We start from the raw sequence: 18,193 nt of genomic DNA on the forward strand, positions 1-18,193 counted from the left end.
CCATGCAAGAACCTCCAATGCCTCAAGAATCCTTTCAGTTTTATAATGTCCATTACAGTTTCATGTGTTCTAAAGATGCATTATATGAACCTTAAATGAGAGCTTATGCCAATTAAATCAAATATATGTGCAAATTCATAAGTAAGCTAGGCCTAAAGCCCAGCATCAGCAGCATCCTAAACTATTCAACATTCCTTGACATTCCTTGTCGTGGTAATTATGACCAGTGTCGTTCCTGATTGTATTGATTAGTGTTTTAGATGGAAAGATGCAGGGGGCAGCAGGTTTTTACATGTACTCTGTCTCATCCATTATGCCACATTTGTCAAGTTGGGGGTTTCGAGTCATTTAGTCCATGTGGGGCTGTAAACTGGCTTTTGGAGATGGCCAACAGTACAAAAGCTTGTGGCTGGCTGTTTGGAGTGCAGATGGTCAAGACAGCTGGGACAATTTAGCGATCTGAGACTCTTAAACTGCCCTCCAGACATGCTAAAAAACAGCTTGACAACATGCCTGCCATTGTTTTGTTCATTTTATGAGGACATTGATCTTTGAATGAATGGATTTTGCATTTGTGATAGAGAATAGTAGGAATCTTGCTGTCTGGATCAATAATACATTTTAGAAATTAGGGAAAAAAGGGAATTTAAATAATGTTTTAAAGAACGATAATGATAGAAAATAAATAAATAAATAATGATTGTAAATTAGCAATACATATTGTATTGCACATTTTTTTTTCAATTCAAAGCATAATTTCAAAGAATTTAATGTCAGTTCAAACCATATAAATGGAAGAGCCAAACATTTTATGTCTGAAAGGATGCAGTATACCAATCATGCTCAGGAAATAGTGTGCAGCCACCTAACAGCAGCTGAAACCTCTGTTAAAGGCAGTTCTCCTGATTGCCTGCCATCTCTACAGCTGCCTAATGAAGGCTGGAATCTGTGCTTGCTTTGGAAATGAGTTTTCCCTTGAAAACGGCGTAAGCCGTATCCAGGTCTATTTAAATGAGGTAACATGGGGAAGGTAAGCACAACCACTGGAGCATTGTTTGCACAGTTCAAAGTGAGGAGAGCATACTTTGCACTTCAAAGACACTCATCTGGGAGGCAGTGAGAGGAGTGGGGGTGGCTGGGGGAAGGAGGGGGGATTTAGGGGACAGGAAATAAGAATCTGTGTAATTAACAACTTCTGCTCCGTAATAAAGCACGCAAAAGGAGACAGAGACAGCCTCCCCTATGTAAAGCGACCAAATATTTGATGTGTTATATCATCCTCTACCTGTTCCCCCTTTTTTGACTATTATTTTGTTTTATTAGTATTATACACCTTAATTGCCCCCATACAGTGCAGGGATGTGCTGTTTATCATGTTGCGTTTAAAATTCAGTCTCTCTAACATGCTTTTTACACAGAGCAACAATTTTGCAGGTTAATTTTGAACAAAAGGATGTTGATGGTTAAATTTGTTCATACATGTTTTATTAAGAATATTATAGATTCATTAGTTTTTATTTTAATGAACTCTAAGAAGTCAGCAGTCAGTCAAATTCAAGATAAACAGACAAACAGAAAACATTCATTTAGTTATTGTGAAAAAGGACAAATTTGTCTTTTAATAACCCGAGGCATAATATATCCTGCAAAATAATACATCTCAACAAAACTGATCAACTATTCTCACTTATTATAAAAACAAGACATGACGAGATCATTTCTTATTAAACAAGGTTATTTTTCTTCTTTCTTTCAATGTGTGAATGAAACCACTAACTAGGTAGGCTATAAACAGTCATTAATGGACTGAGTAACATTAGTTTATTTTAAAGACAGTCTTCAAAATAAAATTTCAAAAAGACACATTAGAAAATAATTAATGTTAAAGCAACTCAATCTTATTTGAGCGATCTGAAGACGACACATCCTATATAAGTTTAGCACGTTTCCTACGTGTCATCTCATTTCTCCATCACTGTGGTAGCCTATATTTTAGCAGACTAAAGCAATGCATCTGCTGGGACAAAGGTCGATTGTTATGCGACTAGAGGTGAGAGGCAACACAAAGCAGTGAGGATTTTCTATGTATTAAGATGTTAAATGGCTTTCCGACTTCAATGTAAATTCTCTGAGAGAAAGACTCAAAGTGTTAGATGAACTTTGGATGCTCTGTATTTAATCTCTTTAAATGTGATGACGCCCTTAACTTGAACCCGGTGTGAAAATGTCACGCGGGGCTCTTTATTTATAATATCACTTCAGAGTGCGAACTACTGAGTGTGCAAAGAGATTTATTTCATTTCTTTTGTTTGAAACTTTTACAAGTTCCTGATTACCTGGTATAGCTTCTTCATTCGCTTTTATTAACGGGACAAGAATAATACCTAACTCGATCGTCTTCAAACATCATTTAGCATCATAATTAATAGGCTACGTCGTGTTTCCAGAATGATCAGTAGACAGCTAATAACAGCTGAAGAGATTAAAAGACAGATTAACAGAAACAGCCTACAGTGGAACTAATATACATAAAATACTTGAAACCCCTAAAACTTTAACAATAGGAAAACATATTTCATTAGCCTATATTAATGGCAATTAAACAGAAATGTCACATTTTCATAATATATATATTTTCATGTTAATTTTTAAATGCACATCAACGGCACGCCAAAATATTAAAAAAAATTTAAAGGGGAAATTTTATAATTTGCAGTGGTTCGTTGAACTTTTAACCACTTTTCATTTAATTAATGGTGGAAAAAAACAAGTTGAAACTTAAAATCGAGTGTACATTTTCTGTTGGTATTATTAAAGTTATTATAAAGTCTTGATTGAAAAAAAAAGCAAGTGTGCTTATTTCGCTTCTAATTTGTGACAAAAAAACAGTCGTTAAACTTTTAAATATCAGATACATGTAAACAAACTTTCTCAATCTTTCTCACCAACAACCTGTAAAGTAAAGGGGTTCTCACAGGTTAACATTTGGCAAAATTAAATTAGAATGAAATGAAGGTTATAATACACACCCCTCTTGCTAATCTCCTAAAGATTGCCCTCCCCAATATTCCCCCACCGCATCTCTCTTCCATTCACTGGCCCTCCTGATACATACTTAAGAGACCCCGCCGAGAGGATCTTTTCCCTATAAAGAGAAGATGCGATCCGACCGCCTTTGAAATGATCCCCAGGACTTATTGCGACAGGCTCTTCAGTCGCACTTCAAAAGGAAGAGTCCTGGTTTGAAAGCCGCTTCTTTAGAAAAAGGGACCCAGAAAACCAGGAGCAAGAGCGCGAAGTGGCCAAAGACTCGTACAACCGATAAAGGACAGGAGTAGGAAGAGAGAATCTAAGGATTGTTGATGATCACTATATCTAAACTCATGCACCGGTAACCTGGTTGTGTAACGGGGTCAATCCGAGCAGGATCTTTGCGCGCCTCCTCGCCCGCACGCTTTGACTTTGGCACGATTACGCACTGCGCGCCGCGCTTTACGCAAGTGTGGATATCTTGAAGCTGCCGTGCACACATGGCTGCGTTAACCTTATCCAGAGCGGACAATTTCCTGCACAATTTCTTACAGGTACTGCACTTTTGTTTTTAAAATATATTTTTTAAATCATGCATCTTCCAATTTCATAGTGATACTTTGGCTCAATTAAATCAACAACTTAGATTCTATCTATCTATCTATCTATCTATCTATCTATCTATCTATCTATCTATCTACCATTCATTTAAAATGTCACAATTTTAAGAACTATACTGAGTTTCAGAGCAGCTATTAAATTAAAAAGTGCAATTCAAGTTGTCTCTTTGGTAAGACTTTGTATTGTATTCAATATATTCACTGTAAAAAAAAAAATTTAATTACTATACTGGAAATATTTATTAATGTATCGATTTAAAAATGGATTACAAAATAATAATAAAAGCTAAAAAATAAGGTTGTAATCAAACTTATTTTACAAATTAATTTTTTATAGCAAATACAATTCTATCTAATTCTAAATCAATTTTGTACATATGAATATGACAGTATGAAGTTACATTTAGTCACAATTATTTGTTTTTTCCTCTCTAGGATCGTACTCCCAGCTCCTCTCCAGAAAGTGGTCCTAGCACCCTTTCCTTTTTGGCCACCACATGCAGTCAGGCTTGGCAGGAGGGGTCTCAGCTCCCTTACGAGGGGCCGGTGGCCTCTGCTTCCAGCATGTTTCAGCTCTGGAGCAACGATGTGGCCCCAAACTCCAGCTTGAGCGCTCACCAGATGACCTTCACCGTGCCCAAAATGCAGTTCCCTGGCCACATGCAGCCCACCCTGGGCTCGCACTCCCATCATCACCATCATCCCCACCATCACCACCACGAGCTCCCCCTCACCCCTCCAGCCGAGCCTCCGTCCGCCTACTCGTTCGATCTGTCTCCAGTAAAAATGCTCCCCTCTCAGGCGCAGGGGAACGCACCATACTACACACAGCACAATGCTGTGGGTCAGAACTTTCCTAGCTTCCTTCAAAACGCTTCAGGAAGACCTCACCTGCCAGGTGGTCATGTTGAGGATGCCCAGCAGTGGTGGAGTCTCCCTCAGAGTAACAGCGCATCCTCCGGGCATCCATTCTCTCTGGGACGCCAGCTGGTTTTGGGCCACCAGCCTCAAATTGCTGCTCTTCTGCAAGGAACCTCAAAAGGTCTGTTGAGCTCAACTCGTCGCTGTCGCAGGTGCAAATGCCCCAACTGTCAGTCCGCGGGAAACGGAGGTGCTGCTCTGGAGTTCGGGAAGAAAAGACTACACATTTGTCATATTCCAGATTGCGGCAAGGTCTACAAAAAAACCTCTCACCTGAAAGCACATCTGCGCTGGCATGCCGGTGAGCGGCCCTTCATCTGCAACTGGCTCTTCTGTGGAAAGAGCTTCACGCGTTCAGATGAGCTACAGAGGCATCTTCGCACACACACCGGCGAGAAGCGTTTCGGCTGTCAGCAGTGTGGGAAAAGGTTTATGCGGAGCGATCACCTCTCCAAGCATGTGAAGACCCACCAGAGCAGGAAGAGCCGGTCCAGTCAGCCTTCTCACAATGGGACTGATGAACTGCTAAGCAACATTAAGAGAGAGTAAAGGATGCTGAATGCAAAAGAACTCAATATCATATCAGGAATGAAACCAGAGACCCTTTGAGGCCATTTGCGTCATCTAAAAAAAATTATATAAAAGGTGAAATGGTTAAACAGATAATCCAAAAAGCAATGGGAGCATGGGCTTGTTTCATTTGAGAACACTGGAGCGAACGCACACCATGCTGCACCGAAATTTATCTTTGAGACTTTAAAGAGACTTTAGGTCACAGCGGAAGTGATAGAGCTGATATAAGTGACATTTTTTATGGCTCTGGATGCAAAGACTTCTTATGACCAAACTTTGCCCTTGCACATTTATTTAAAGAATATTCCATTTAAATCAAAAGAAAATTCTCTGAACAGCACAATCAAAAGTGTTTGTTACTTGGTGAAAATGTAATTTGTTTACTTTTTTTCTAGTTTTTTAGGGGAAATTGATGCCTTGTATTGAAATCATGAGTTCAGGTTGCAAAGTTTGCCAACATTATTCTCTGACAGATCACTTTAGGTCTTGTTTTCTGGCAGAGAATGGCACTGCTATAATTCTATTTCACTCTAAATCTAAATCCCAATAGTTTCAAGACATGAACCAAATGTATATAATGTTTAAATAGTGCACAGTTCTATAGACCAGCATGTGAAATACTAATAAACATGAATAACTGTGCAAATCAAAATCTTGTGCTTCGTTTTGTTCATTCCTTCTCAGCGTTTAATACCTTGTCAAGCACACTTAGTGCATTTTAACAGATGTGTGAAGTTCAGCAAATGGCTAATGTTAAATCTAACACAGTGTGTCGGACCTCAGCGTTTTGCATTTATTCTAATGGTAATGTAATAGCATTCAGGATTAAGGTGGCCATTGTTTCCAAGGTGTCACGGAAGCACTTAAAAACAAAGACAAATGACTGGAGAGTCTTCAGACATTTTACAGTTGTCACTAAATAGTCAGGCCATTCATGGGAACAGTGGTCTGACCTCCTCCCATCAAGTTCACAGTCATGTTGTCTCGTAATGGCCGGTGTAAATAACAGACAACAGTTACTGAGGATAGTGCTCTACTGGAGCTCACTGTGAATGGACCCCCAGCTGTTTATATCCCACTGGCCGTGACAGAAGTCTCTTTGATTTGGCACCTTTGTGATAGTGAATGCTCAAAAACCCTCTTCCCCCATCTGTGTGCATGTGTAAATGAACCCTTTACTGCTCAAGAATGCCTAGAATGTGACTTAGACAAATTAATTGTCTGCATGTTAACTAGGTTCCCTATAGCCAGATCACAGAAAGCTGACTGATTTGGAGGATATATTTTTGTTGTCTTTTGTTTTTAAACATTTCTTTATACTTTATCTTTTTAATAAAAAAGCTGAGCTGCACCAAAACATTAATGACTGTTAAGGTTTTCATCCATGCAGGTCAACATAAAGTGTCTGATGGAGTTTAATCATAAACAATTCAACAAGCAAGTCCAGTTCTGACCAATTGCTTTTGATTACATGCCACCAGAACCTGCTTACCGGGGCAAGTTGTCACAATAACTAAAACGTTTTCAGTCAAAAAGTGCTAATAGACAGATATTTGTTTTCTAGAGCAGCGATTTTGTATGTTTGTTTCAAACTGTATTTTTGTAATATTTCTTGGATTAACTAATTACCACAATGAAACCACACTGGGATAAAAAAAGGTCAATTATATAATGAAGATTATAAATTTAGATTTATTTTGATTGAAAGGTTTAACTGTGTTTTCAGGGCAAGAATAGTTTTCATAATATCAGGGCAAGTTGTCAGATGTTTTACATGTTATGATTTTATACAATTTATCATTACAATTTAATTGATAGTTGTTTTACTGCACAATTCTTTTTTTTTTTTACTGGACAGATAAAAAGCTGTCTAATGGCAGGTTTCGTTGTGGTTTCATCAGCTATCTTGGGTCTTTTTGTAGGTTTGTTTCTATACAGAAACTGACTTTCCGAAATAATCCTATACTCTGAAAAATATGTAAGCATGACAACTAGCCCCAGTCTCCCCTGTACCACGAATACACATCCTCAATGACACCACACAGAAAACTTCCATGAATACAGTAGAAAATGAAACATTGTGTGTTCCAAAACACTCTTGTGTTCCAAAAGGAACCAGTTTAATTTGATATAATACAATTACAGGGGTTGTCACATGTGACATAATTCATGTCCAATTCTTTCTCTACATCATTTCCTTCATCATTTAGAGGTGTTCTTCAAAATAGCATGCAACAATGTAAGATTCAAATCCACGTTTGTGGAAAGGCAGTACAGGAAAGCTTTCAGTTTATACAGGGCTATGTCAAATTATTCGATTTCTGCATATTTGAATATTACATCAAGGCAAGAGAAGATTGTTACAATCATTTTAAGGATATTTATGCGAATGCATCTGAAACATGCTGACAGTAAAGCATATGAGCTTTGGTACAGAGTTTTGCATTTGAAGTTTTAAACTGATCTGTGGAAAAGACCGATTGGTTGTGTACACAGCGCTGAAGTGGCACCCTCTGTTGGAAAGAATGTGCAATGAGCTAAACGGAGTGAAAGTGCTTTTTCATGCTTTAACATTAAATACCAAACACATACCATCCCTTCTTTGGTGAGACATCTAACATTTTATGACAAACTGTATGTTTCACACTCGATTAACAATGTCAGTCCTCTTTATAACTAATGATTTGGTTTGCCATTAATAAATACTTTGCTTTAAAAAGGACAATAAAACAACTAAACAAAACACAATAACCAAAAATGTCTTGAAAATTTTGGAAAATAAAATCTGACATCTTTAGTCTTTTCCCTCATTTTCATGAGAACATTTCCCCCAAACTTAAACAAGTGTTTTAGCTTGTTTTCAAGTGGTCTATAAATGAACTGAATTACATTTTAGGCTTAATATTTAATTCATTTGTGTAAAGGGTACTGGCACCTGCTTTTGGCACATAATGATATAACATTTTACCTTTGGCCTTCATTAACTTTAAATAATAATTATTATTAGTAGTAGTAGTAGTATTATTATCATCATCATCTAATAATCCAGAAACCTTAATTTGCATGACAAGACCTGCAGAGTAATCCAGGCGGTGTGCATTACACGAGAAGGGGTGGCAAAAGCTAAAAAAGAGTCATTTAACCACAGATAACTACTTTTATACTGCATGTTCTTCTGCCGTAACAACTGTGGTCCATCTTTCAGTCCTTCCCTTGAGCAAGTCCTCCTGCTCAACAAGGCAGATGCTCATTGTGTGTGATCTCTTATGTCCACCTGTAGTTGTAAAGTCTGAACACGAAGCTCCGCAAGCAGCATCACTCATTGTCCATGACAACAGAGTTGACTGATCTTCGAGAATTCAAACACCCAGTTGGTGAAGAGAAAGTCAAGCGTCCGTGTCTTCATGCACAGATCATTCTTCTATACGGTACATATAAATTAGCTGCATTTAGAGTCTGTTTCCCCTTAGCTCCGTCATAAGAGTTTACGCAGCCCACAAGAGCATTCAATATAGACGGGAGATAGAAAGACAGCTTTTGTAAAGAGGCACCAATAGTGCGAAAACTTTAAAATCCAGCACGAGCCCACTAAGGACCCTCATATGTTTATAATAATACAGTATGTTCTCTGCAAAATGCATCTGATGGAAAACGTTCAGCATGTTTGCAAGGATGAAGCCATCAGAATTTAGCACACAAATACACATTCATACATACATGCACGCACACACACATGTATCCAATCGTATCCTCACACCCTCAAATAAAGGTTTACTCTGGTTCCTGCTCCAGTGACCTCCCAATATAGGAATGGTTAATTCTCCTTTGAATAAAACACAACTTTAAAAGACAACAACAACAAAAAAAAGAGAAATTATATAAAACAATTTAAAAAGTCACTAGGTAATTTGCGAAGAATTGAAGAATACCACAACAGACGTGAATAAAGTCCAGACTGTGGCATGCTCTGGTGCAAACATCAGATTCAGGGTCATTCCCATTCACAGGTCATCCTCATCAAGCTGGGCCAAGTTACTGGAGCGCTGAAGAGTGGAGAAGGGACTAGGAACAGCCATGCATCCCTCTCTGGGTCTGGTTCCCTCTCCTGAGCTCTAGGACACAATAGAGAAAATAAACACCATTTTTGTCACTGATGGTCTATTTTTCTAAATAGCATATTATTAACATCATGATTCTATGGAAGCCTGTTTTTTTGTGTCTATTGTGAAAAAAAGTGTTTAAAATAAGAAATAAAATCAGATTGTAAGATATAAAGTCACAAGTGTGAAAGTCAAATGACAAGATATAAACAAGCAATTACAAGAAATAAAGTTGCAAAGATAAAAAGTAAAATTGAAAGATATAGTCACATTAAAAGGTGTAAAGTTGCAGATGTGAGTTAAATCACAATTATGAGAAACAGAGTGGTAAGATATAAAGTTACGCTGCAGGATAATAAGTCGCCCTGTGGAATATAAAGTCAAAATTGGGAGATATAAAGTTGCAACTGCAAAATAAAAAGTCACATTGTGAGATATAAAGACTTACTATAAAAAATTACTAGAAATAAAGTTGTGAAGATAAAAGATAAAACTGCAAGTACAAATATGCGAAATATTGTCACATTGCAAAATATAAAGGTCACAGCTGGGAGATATGAAGTCGCATGTGTACAATATATAGTCACAATTATAAGAAACAGTCACGATTGTGAGAAAGTTGCAATTGCAAGATACAAGATCATAATGTGAAACATAAAGCCACAATTATGAGAAAGAAAAATCACAATTGTGAGCTATAAAATCACATTATAAGACACAAAGTCGCAATTATAAAAAAAATGCAACTGGTATGTTGCAAAGTTGCATATGAGATGTCTCAGTTACCTTTTTTTTTTTTTCTACTCTCACAGGCTTCAATAGGATTACAATTTTTCCCCAGACACTTCTTGTGAAATCTTCATTCATGAACGTATAAAGGTTTGTGATGCGAGACAGCAAAGAAATTCTCGTCTATTCCCCAAGCAGAGAATAATGAGCTGTCACAAGCCTAGCTCAAGTCTAAAAATGGTGAAGAGTCTTAATTACCGGGAGCAGCCCAGGATATTAAGAGTAATAGGTTTGTTACACGGTTAATGACATGACTAAAAAAGGCATGACTGAAAATTGTCACAACAGAGTTTCAGAATGGACGACATATTGTTTAACACTCCTGTCAGCTCAAGAATCTTTATTAGATACAAGAGAGACAGATGTGCTGTTGTCTTATGCCTTCCGTTTTGGTTCTTTATAGAAACTCTGAAAGCTTTTCATACTTATTATAAACCCCAAAGATCTTAGTTATGCTCGGTGTCCCTTGGTATCAACTGTCCTTGACTCATTTCTCACCTTAAATATCAGAATAGAAATAACAATCAAAATGCTAATATAAGAAACCCTTGTTTTTTCCTTGATATAATTAATACAGCCTAAATAAATTTAATCATTGTTGTCATTTAAATTAGATGGTAGATCATTTCAGATTTAGATATGGGAGATAAACTGTTATAAAATGTACTTAGCAATGAAAAGTAGCTGGTTTTAAACTCATGGGAAATGAAGTCAAAACAGCACTTGGATCCAACACCAGTCTGATCCAATAGCCTGCAAGAACAATCAGGCTTTTGATAGGGATCTGTTAATTCCTTTTGTCAACCTGTCTCCTTCCTGTTTGTGAAGTGCTGTTGCTCACAGGCCTGAGTAAAGTAGATAAACAGCTATTTCACACACAACTATTGTTGAGCTGTCATCAAAGCTCATTCGGGACTAGATGCTGTTGTAGACGGAGAGGGATTTTTTAATAGGCTGCTGTATCAGAATAGGAAAAACCTCAATAAAGCATATGAATAAAGAGGTTATGAGGTAAAAAAATGAATAAGAAATATTCAAGATTGTGCACTATTTCTAATGAAATGAGTTAATTATTTACTCCAATTGTTTTGTTGGACATAGAATTTGTATGGAAACCAGTTGTATTAAATCACATAAATCCAGAGCTTTAGACATTGTACCTGTCCTGCAAATAAGCCCGTTTTTTTGTTTGTTTGTTATTGAATGTCTACCATGCACCATCAGGGGGAGCAGTGTGGCTTCTTTTTTTATAATTGCATGATTAACGATCACCAAGCTCGTTCTAAGCACACCAAATTCAAGTGAGCATATTGTGCACAGTACCTGTGAGGCTTGTGTGCTAGAGGAACAAAGCCCGTTGGAAACTGCCTGGCAGTTTAGAGGTGCCTGGGAGAATGACGGTTCTTCAGAGAAGGCCAGCTGCACATGAGTTGGAGACACCGTCTGGGAATTCAGTCTGGAGTCCACTGGACAGCGCTGTGTTGACTGTAAACATCAGACAGAAACAGCAGTTACAAAATTACAAGAAATAACAAGGTTATTTATATCCATTTACAACATAAGAGTGTGACCTCTCAGATGATGACACTGGGATGATTAAAGAAAAGGATTCAGAAATAAGGTGAGGTTAAAAAAAATAAAATAATAATAATAATATACTATCTCAGATAGAAGATGGCATTCTTGCTCAGCAAAACTGATTAGAGTAAACATACTCATGTCTGCATTTAAATATTATATCTGTGTGTGTGTGTGTGTGTGTGTGTGTGTGTTATATATATATGAATATTTTGAATTAGCTTTTATTTTTACATTTTACATTTTGACTTTATATTTATATTATATTATTATTACAAAGTGGCAAAAACATGCAAACTAAACATCCAAAAATAGTACACCATTAAGTATAAAATGATTTGGGATGCACTAAACCTGATCTTACTTTGGAAGCAAACTGGAATTTAGCCTAGGTCTGATTGAAAGCGTGGATGGCCGCACAAAAATAAGCAAACCTTGATTGAACTCTCTCACCTCTGGCTGTGAGTGGTCATCAGTGGGGACCTGGCTGGGCAGGTAGAGAGAGGGCAAAGATGTGTTACAGGAGCGCAGGCAGGGCAGTTTGTGTCGGTCGATAGATGCTGAGGAGTGGGGCCTCAGACCAGCAACTGCTGCCAGAGGAGGCTTCATGCTACGGCCCAAACTGTTGCTCTTGCTCTCCCTTCTCTGGTACTCTATGGGTGACTGCAGGGCTGGAACACACACAAAACAAAACTGATAGTCATATTTAATTTGACATAAACAAAAACATTTTGAGGGACAGATGTACAGTTGAAAATTATTTCCTAGTTTATGTTCACAACCAGCGTTTTGTCCACTGGAAATTTGTGAAGTTGAATTTTCAATGTTTTGACATTCAATGCTTGATACTAAGGAACCCAGTTTGACATTGAAGAGACTGTCCTTTTATCCTTCATACCTTTATGTTCATGTCATTTAAATATGGCAGCTACTTTGACTAAAGTTTATATTTCTTTCAATAATGGCTGAGGAAACTTTGAAGGTCTCACCATTTAGGAAATTGCGTTGGGTCTCCAGTATTTGGCTCACGTCGCTGACCCAAGACTTGCAGATGTCCTGCGATGAAGAGTGCAAGACAAAACGCACCGTGCTGCCATCAGCTCCCCGAGACATCAGGGCAAACTGATTCGGGTCACCATCTACACACACCTCCACACCCAGACAACTTATCTGAAAGCAGAAGCAAACATACTGCATAATACAGAAACCTTACATGATAATAACTTCCTGATAATAATGAAGTATATGAAAATAACAAAAGGGGAAACTCACCTTAATACTGTTCTTAAAAATATATCCAGGTAGAGAGAATCCTTTTTTCCTGTCTATTGGCTCACTGAAGATGACAAGCTGTTCAAACAGGAAGACCCGTCTCTCTTTAGCACGGGAAAGAATGCTGCTGTCCTGTTCTGTGACTGAGAACGTGTCTTGTTGGAGAAGTTTTCCTTGTGCCGTGATCTTGCCCTTATAAAAAGAAAAAATGTGGTTTTAGGGCAAGGGTTTTCAAACCCTTTTGGACCCCCAAATATGATGATACCCTTCTGAGGGACTCCCTTTTTAAAATATAAACACAGCTAACTGTGTGTGTGTGTACCTGGTATTCCCTATGTTATGGGGACCAAATGTCCCCACACAAGGATAGTAATACTAGTAATATTTGACCTTGTGGGGACTTCTTTTTTTGTTCCCATGAAGAAAACAGCTTTACGTTTTTTTACGTAAGTTTTTTGAAAATCTAAAATAGCAAAAAGTTTTGTCTGAGGGGTAGGTTTAGGGTAAGGGTATAGAAAATAGTTTGTACAGTATAAAAACCATTACACCTATGGAATGACCCCACAAAACATGGAAACCATTGTGTGTGTGTGTGTGTGTTATTACTATTACATACACATATCATGAAAACAATGCAAGACATCATGTTACTTCAAAAACCTTTTTGTTGGCTTTTGGATGTCACTGTACATAAAAGCCTAAATAAAATATTAAAATATCTGGAAAATATTTGACCTGCATTAGCTGTGTATCTAGTATATGTTTTTTTCTTTACCCAATATTGTTTGTTTTACACTTTTTTTTAGAATAAATATCATTCCAGAGAAGCTTTACAAAAAATCATCCAACCAGTGCACAAGCTAAAAGCAAGGAAAAATTACATATGTGACCCTGGACCACAAAACCAGTCTTAAGTCACTGGGCTATATAGCCAAAAATACATTGTACGGGGTAAAACTTATAGATTTTTCTTTTATGCCAATAATCATTAGGATATTAAGTAAAGATCATGTTCCATGAAGATATTTTGTAAATTTCCTACTGTAAATATATTAAAACATCATTTTTGATTAGTAATATGCATTGAACTTCATTTGGACAACTTTAAAGGCGATTTTCTCAATATTTTGATTTTTTTGCACCCTCAGATTCCAGATTTTCAAATAGTTGTATCTCAGCCAAATATTGTCCTATCCTAACAAACCATACATCAATGGAAAGCTTATTTATTTACTTTCGAAAAATTTACCCTTATGACTGGTTTTGTGGTCCAGGGTCATATATGCAAAAACATATGTAAATATGCTACATTGACATGAAAATGGATTAATGTTTCTGAATAAATGAAAACTGTGATACATTTCTTCAGGAATTTTTTATGAAAAAAGATATATCAATTTTCAGACCCTCTTGCACTCCCTTGCAGACCCATATTTGAAAACCCCTGTTTAGGGGATCAGAGTCTCTCCCAGTATTTCCACAGACCGACAGCTTTAAACCACAGCCTGCGTCTGGCGCCATACCTCAAAGCCTTGCAGCCGACCCACGTTCATCATGTCATTGCAGCGCTTCGGAACAAAACACATCACCTCCACTGCTTTCTGTTACAGAGTGAAAGAAAGACAAGAGAGTAAGATGTAGAAGGACAGAATACAAGAAAGAGCTATGTGTGGAAACTGACCTCAATTTCTTACTAAAGCCTATGAGCAAGTACAGTATTACTGATTTCTGGCTCAAACTGACACCAAAGAAAAGAAAAAACACATGTTGGCATGGTCAATGAATCACACAATGTTCCTTGGTGGGATTATGTGTTTCTGGTCTTGAGAAATAAAACTTAATAATTATGGTGTCTGAGTGACTCATACCTCCAGCTCTTCAATGTCCACCCCAGCCTTTGTGTAGTACTTGAGGAAATCCTGTCGGGAGACACACAGCGTGAGCTCTAGAATGTTCTTTTTTTGTATCAGGGTCTATTTGTACTAATGGCTTTTTGTGTGTGGAAACTAATTAAGTGTATTTTGTGCAGAACGCTGGCAGATACTTGAACATGAGAAGAAATGTACAGTGGGTACGGAAAGTATTCAGACCCCCTTAAATTTTTCACTCTTTGTTATATTGCAGCCATTTGCTAAAATCATTTAAGTAAATTTTTTTTCCTCATTAATGTACACACAGCACCCCATATTGACAAAAAAAACACAGAATTGTTGACATTTTTGCAGATTTATTAAAAAAGAAAAACTGAAATATCACATGGTCCTAAGTATTCAGACCCTTTGCTCAGTATTTAGTAGAAGCACCCTTTTGATCTAATACAGCCATGAGTCTTTTTGGGAAAGACTCTAAAATTACAAAGCAGCTAAGAAAAACCATTGAGACAGTTGGCAACATTTTACTATTATTCTTCCATAAACTTCAGATATGTTGTGAATAGTAACAGGTCTGTGGTGTTACTGTGAAAAAATTTAAAACCAAAGGCATCAGCATACAAAGAATGCAATGTCTTCTTAAGCAGTGATTCCCAACCAGAGCAGAATATATAATGCATACATAATAGTATTATATATCATATAATAATAGTTTGGGGTCAAAAAGATTTTTTTTAAAGATATTAATACTTTTATTTAGCAAGGACACATTAAATTGCTCAAAAGTGACAAAAAAAGACATTTTACAATGTTAAAAAAAGTTATATTTTAAATAAACGCTGTTCTTTGAACTTTCTATTCATCAAAGAATCCTAAAAATAACTAAATGCATCATGGTTTCCACAAAAACATTCAACTGCACAACTGTTTTCAACATTAATAATAATACTAAATATTTCTCAAGCACCAAATCAGCATATTAGAATGATTTCTGAAGGATCATGTGACACTGAAGACTGGAGTAATGGCAGCTGAAAATTCAGCTCTGCCATCACAGGAATAAACTAATATATATTAAAAAGGAAAAGAGTTATTTAAATTGTAGTTTACAGTATTACCGTTTTTAATGCAGGCTTGGTAAGCATAAGAAAGTGCTTTCAAAAATGTCTTATCGATCCCAAACTTTTGAATAGTAGTGTATATAAAACAGAAATCACTGAAAGTACTGTTTACACATTAATTTGATTATATATAATTGGAATATAGGAAAATATTTTGCAAAATTTAAAATGAAATTTGAATTTAAGTGGTCAACATACAAAGTGCGTATGAGGACATTTTTCTTTATTTTTCACTCTTAAAATCAAATACATCTCCATCAATATTTTGATAATAAGTTGATATTGTAGTTTTATTTATGAATGTGGAATTGCTTAGACATGGTCCACAAAACTCCTAACTAAATGAGCCATGAGTGCACAAGAATGTGTGTGATGTGTGTTTGTGTATGTCTGTGCGTTGCGCTTTTGTTTCACCTTCAGAAGCAGCTGGTACTTCATGATCCTCTGCACAGGTTTGATGAGCAGGTCATTCAGCTGCAGCCTGTGACCCAGCTGCTGTTTCAGTTCCTGCACACAAACATTCACCTGATTTGACTGATTCCTTTATGCAGAAAGAGAGAAAGCCAATGTTGTTTATTCTGTTATTTTTCTCCAGTACGAATACTGTGTGCAGTATAAAATGGCGTACCCATATGGTCTATTTCATTAGTGAAAAAATGCAGTATGCAAATAAAGCTTATTGCAATTAATATGTTATACTTTTACCATCTTTTTCTTGACACATCATATGATCTGACTGCCAAAATTAAGACCAAAATTGGGTTTTAAAACAAATTATTTAAAAAAAATGGTAGCTAGGTAACATGTACTGAATTTAACTGCATTTTATATATACGGTACTGTTTCACATACTTAAAAAAACAGTAGCAGTATACAGTACATACTGCAAAGTATGCATTAAGCTTATGTACTGACATGCTGGTATTCCACCCCAAACATAGCCAAACACTCTCCATGATCCATTATCCCATAATGCCCTGCAATCTCAATCTATAAAACCTAAAGTAATGCCAGCTATCAAACCTCGTTTGGCACAGCACTGAGAAGAATCCATTAAGTGTCAAACTTTTCGATCAAGCATCTCCCTGTTTTGTCTGTTCCAAGAATTGATGGGTCAGTCGGGGCCTTCATGCCCCCTGTGTGATTATTACACACACACACAGTGCAAATGGAAAGAGAGCGAGAAAGTCTGCCTTGGGATATGTACATAGATGGGCTTGTGTGACAAAACAGTCCCTCACGCTTAACCTGAGCGTCTTTGAGGACTCCACTAGTGTGTATGCATGTGTTTGTGTAGTTGCACTTCACATGCACTCACCTCAAAGTAGGTCTCGATGTATTCTGACACGATGTGCTCAGACTTAGGTTTGTTCTGGCAATATACCACATACATGTGAAGCCGCCTTTCCTGTGGTTTGTGCAAACAGAGAGGGCAGATAGAATTAGCTCAGCAGAGTAGTTATAGAGTGAAGCATTTAGTTATATTTATATATTTAGTTTAGTTTAGTTATACCAAGTAGCAGTAGTAGCATAAGAAGACTTTGGACATTTAAGCCACATTAAAAATGTGTGAATTTTAATTGTATTATTATTTTATATATTTTTTTATTTTAAGCAAAACAATTCACAAAAAAAGAATTTTGTTCAAATTATAAAACAATAAATAGAAATAGAAACTTCATACAGCCACTAAAAATCACTTTAGTTAGATAAAAATCATTGCAGTTAGATCTGAAAAAAGCTCTATCATCATTTGTTTACAGAAACCATTTAGTTTGAAAATTTGTATCTAATGTAATGACATTCAGATATTTGTAAGTGTGCCTTAAGTGTCCACAAGTTTTTTTGGGGACAATGTTTACTATATATACACCCATTAAAGTACAATCCAATGTCCAGAAATCCTATTAGTAAAGTAAATGTTGACAATGAGAAGAAACAGTAACTGTTATGGAAATACATCAAAGTAGTTTATCTTGTCTAAATTCTTCTTTCCTGATCCCACACGTAAACGCAGCTAGAGAGAGACAGGGAGCAGTGGACATGTATCACGACAGGTGATTCAATGTAAACTTTCAAGCTGCTGTAAGTGTTTAAGTAAGTTTGAAACTGACACTGCCTACATTATAAGAGCAGTGTACTGTGACGCATAGAGAGAGATTACACAACTCTTACGGAGGAGCATGAGCAGAAGGCCATGTATAATTCAGCCCAATTATCCGCAATGTAATCAGAGCCCATTCTCTCTCTCACACACACACACACACACACACACACACACACACACACACACACACACACTGTAGCTACAAAGACAC

The 18,193-nt window shown here is 36.8% G+C and overlaps 2 protein-coding genes across 2 annotated transcripts in view; one reads left to right on the forward strand and one right to left on the reverse strand.

Moving 5' to 3' along the window:
- Positions 1-3,315: 3,315 nt before the first annotated feature.
- Positions 3,316-5,120, forward strand: LOC107586542 (transcription factor Sp5-like). The gene is made up of 2 exons (XM_016273966.1): positions 3,316-3,584; positions 4,086-5,120. The coding sequence occupies exons 1-2, from the start codon at positions 3,531-3,533 to the stop codon at positions 5,118-5,120; spliced, it is 1,089 nt and encodes a 362-aa protein (XP_016129452.1). The 5' UTR covers positions 3,316-3,530.
- A 1,957-nt stretch (positions 5,121-7,077) lies between these two features.
- LOC107586551 (rho guanine nucleotide exchange factor 25-like) overlaps positions 7,078-18,193 on the reverse strand; it is a 24,350-nt gene continuing 13,234 nt past the window's right edge. The window contains exons 8-14 of the mRNA XM_016273974.1: positions 14,752-14,802; positions 14,407-14,484; positions 12,884-13,075; positions 12,601-12,781; positions 12,065-12,282; positions 11,357-11,518; positions 7,078-9,256 (exon numbers count right to left, since the gene is read on the reverse strand). Of these exons, the coding sequence (XP_016129460.1) occupies positions 9,146-9,256; positions 11,357-11,518; positions 12,065-12,282; positions 12,601-12,781; positions 12,884-13,075; positions 14,407-14,484; positions 14,752-14,802 (993 nt within the window). The 3' untranslated portion in view covers positions 7,078-9,145. The remainder of the gene's footprint in view (positions 9,257-11,356; positions 11,519-12,064; positions 12,283-12,600; positions 12,782-12,883; positions 13,076-14,406; positions 14,485-14,751; positions 14,803-18,193) is intronic.

This window comes from Sinocyclocheilus grahami, unplaced genomic scaffold (genome assembly GCF_001515645.1).
Source record: "Sinocyclocheilus grahami isolate Dianchi unplaced genomic scaffold, SAMN03320097.WGS_v1.1 scaffold83.1, whole genome shotgun sequence".
Taxonomy (NCBI): domain Eukaryota; kingdom Metazoa; phylum Chordata; class Actinopteri; order Cypriniformes; family Cyprinidae; genus Sinocyclocheilus; species Sinocyclocheilus grahami.

Coding starts and splice junctions, on each gene's coding strand:
- LOC107586542 (XM_016273966.1), top strand. CDS start 3,531: ATGGCTGCGTTAACCTTATCCAGAGCGGACAATTTCCTGCACAATTTC. Junction 3,585..4,085: donor TCCTGCACAATTTCTTACAG/GTACTGCACTTT, acceptor TTTCCTCTCTAG/GATCGTACTCCCAGCTCCTC.